Source organism: Malurus melanocephalus, unplaced genomic scaffold (assembly GCF_030028575.1).
Source record: "Malurus melanocephalus ecotype Western Australia unplaced genomic scaffold, MMel_1.1 scaffold_1280, whole genome shotgun sequence".
Classification (NCBI taxonomy): domain Eukaryota; kingdom Metazoa; phylum Chordata; class Aves; order Passeriformes; family Maluridae; genus Malurus; species Malurus melanocephalus.
Genome location: NW_026624512.1, coordinates 54,258 through 56,006, shown reverse-complemented (window position 1 = coordinate 56,006; position 1,749 = coordinate 54,258). Strand labels below are relative to the sequence as shown.

At 47.8% G+C, this 1,749-nt stretch overlaps 1 protein-coding gene across 1 annotated transcript in view; it reads left to right on the top strand.

The window, feature by feature from the left end:
• Positions 1–596: 596 nt before the first annotated feature.
• The window catches only part of VDR (vitamin D receptor), an 8,249-nt gene continuing 7,096 nt past the window's right edge, over positions 597–1,749 (top strand). The window contains exon 1 of the mRNA XM_057387642.1: positions 597–749. Within this exon, the coding sequence (XP_057243625.1) occupies positions 597–749 (153 nt within the window). The remainder of the gene's footprint in view (positions 750–1,749) is intronic.

The window sequence follows — 1,749 nt, the reverse complement described above, 5'->3', positions numbered from 1 at the left end:
AGGGGAGGGGGTCCAACACTGTGGGAATTCCAGGGAGCATCCCCTGCCTCATCCATCCCCTTTTTCCTGGGAATCTCTGGCTCAGAAAATCAGGATTCTCCAGGGAATCTCCCTCAGGAATTTCCTGGAAAACAGCCCCAAACCAGAACTCCCTCGAGGAAATTACTTAATTGGGATTTAATTGGGAGTTTTAATCAGTTTTAATGGTTTTAAAGGGATTGCCCGATGTTCTGGAATTTGAGATCTGGTGGGTTTGGAATGGGAAAAAAACACTTTTTCCCCTCTCCTTTTTAAAGGCAAATTTGGTGCCAGAGGCGCTGGAATTTCTGAGGAGCCTTGGGGTTGTTTTGCCTCATTAGGGAGGTGTTAATTGGGGCTTTCCCGAGGTGCAGCATTCCCAGAAATCAGTTTGGTGCTGCCAAAATTCCCTTCCTCAATCAGGGGGAATCCAAGGAAAAATCCTAAATTTGAGTAAAAATCCCCGTTTTTTTCTGCTCTCAGACGCAGCCATTGGGAACACAAACTCCCCATCCCAAATCAGGAAGCAAAATCCCAAATTTCAGTGATAAATCCCTGTTTTTTTTCCCTTCCCAGCCATGGATCCGGGCGCTTCCAGCACCTCCCTTCCCGATGGCGTCGGAGATTCCGAGCGGAACATCCCAAGAATTTGTGGGGTCTGCGGGGACAGAGCCACCGGTTTCCACTTCAACGCCATGACCTGCGAGGGCTGCAAGGGCTTCTTCCGGTCAGTYGGGATTTTTGGGAATATCCCCAATCCCAAAAACACTTCAGCAATGTCAGGTGGGATCCCAAAACTGCCCTGAAATTCCCGGCAGCGCCGCATTCCCTCTCTGCTGGATCGTGGTTCAAGGGGGAAGATTGGGAATTATTTGGGGTTTTGGCACTTTGGGATGTTTTTTTTCCCGTTTTTCCATGTTTTTTTTTCATGGAGCTGGGAGCCTTGCAGAGCTCCAGGAAAAGGGGGCAACATGGGAAAACGCACCAGGAGAATTGAGGCCACCAAAGTGGGAATTTCCTGAGCCAAAATCTCCTGAAAAACTCCGGAATTGGGAAATGTGGAGCTTCGGGAGCTCCTCTGGTGCAGCTCTTCCCAAAATCAGGCGTTTTCAAGGAATTCTCTGCCCATTCCCCACTTTCCCCTGGATCCCTCCCAAACCCAATGCCCTCATCCCAGCTTGGGAAAACAGCAGGAATCCGCTATTTTTATCCCTTGGGATCTCAAATCTTCCCTGGATTGGGCGCCTTGGGAAGGTTTTCATGGAATTCCAGCCCAGCCCCGGCTCCGCTGTCGCCCTGGGAGCCTCTGGAGTCGCCCAAAGCTGCAATTTTCATTGCAAACCCAGAATTTTGGCCTGCCCTGAGTCCCGGGAATGCTTTTCCCTGCTCCAAGACCTCGTTGTTTGCGCATTCCCAGCTTTTCCCTGTTTTTCTTTTATAAAAAAGGAGCTTTTTCTGCACAAAAAAATGGAAATTTTTGGGTATTCAGGGTTAAATTCTGATTCCTGAATGTTTATGCCCACTTGGGACAGTAAAAATACCAAAGATTTTGGAGAAACAGGGAAAAACAGGASCCTTCCATCTGTTTTTCTGGGATGAATTCCCAAAAATCCCAAATTCCTGGCAGGTAAAGGCACTCCCTTCCTAAAAAACAGCTTTTAGCTACTGGCTCAGTGGTCTGAGCAAATATGGGATATTTTTAYCCAGATTTGATTTCTTTTACCCATATTT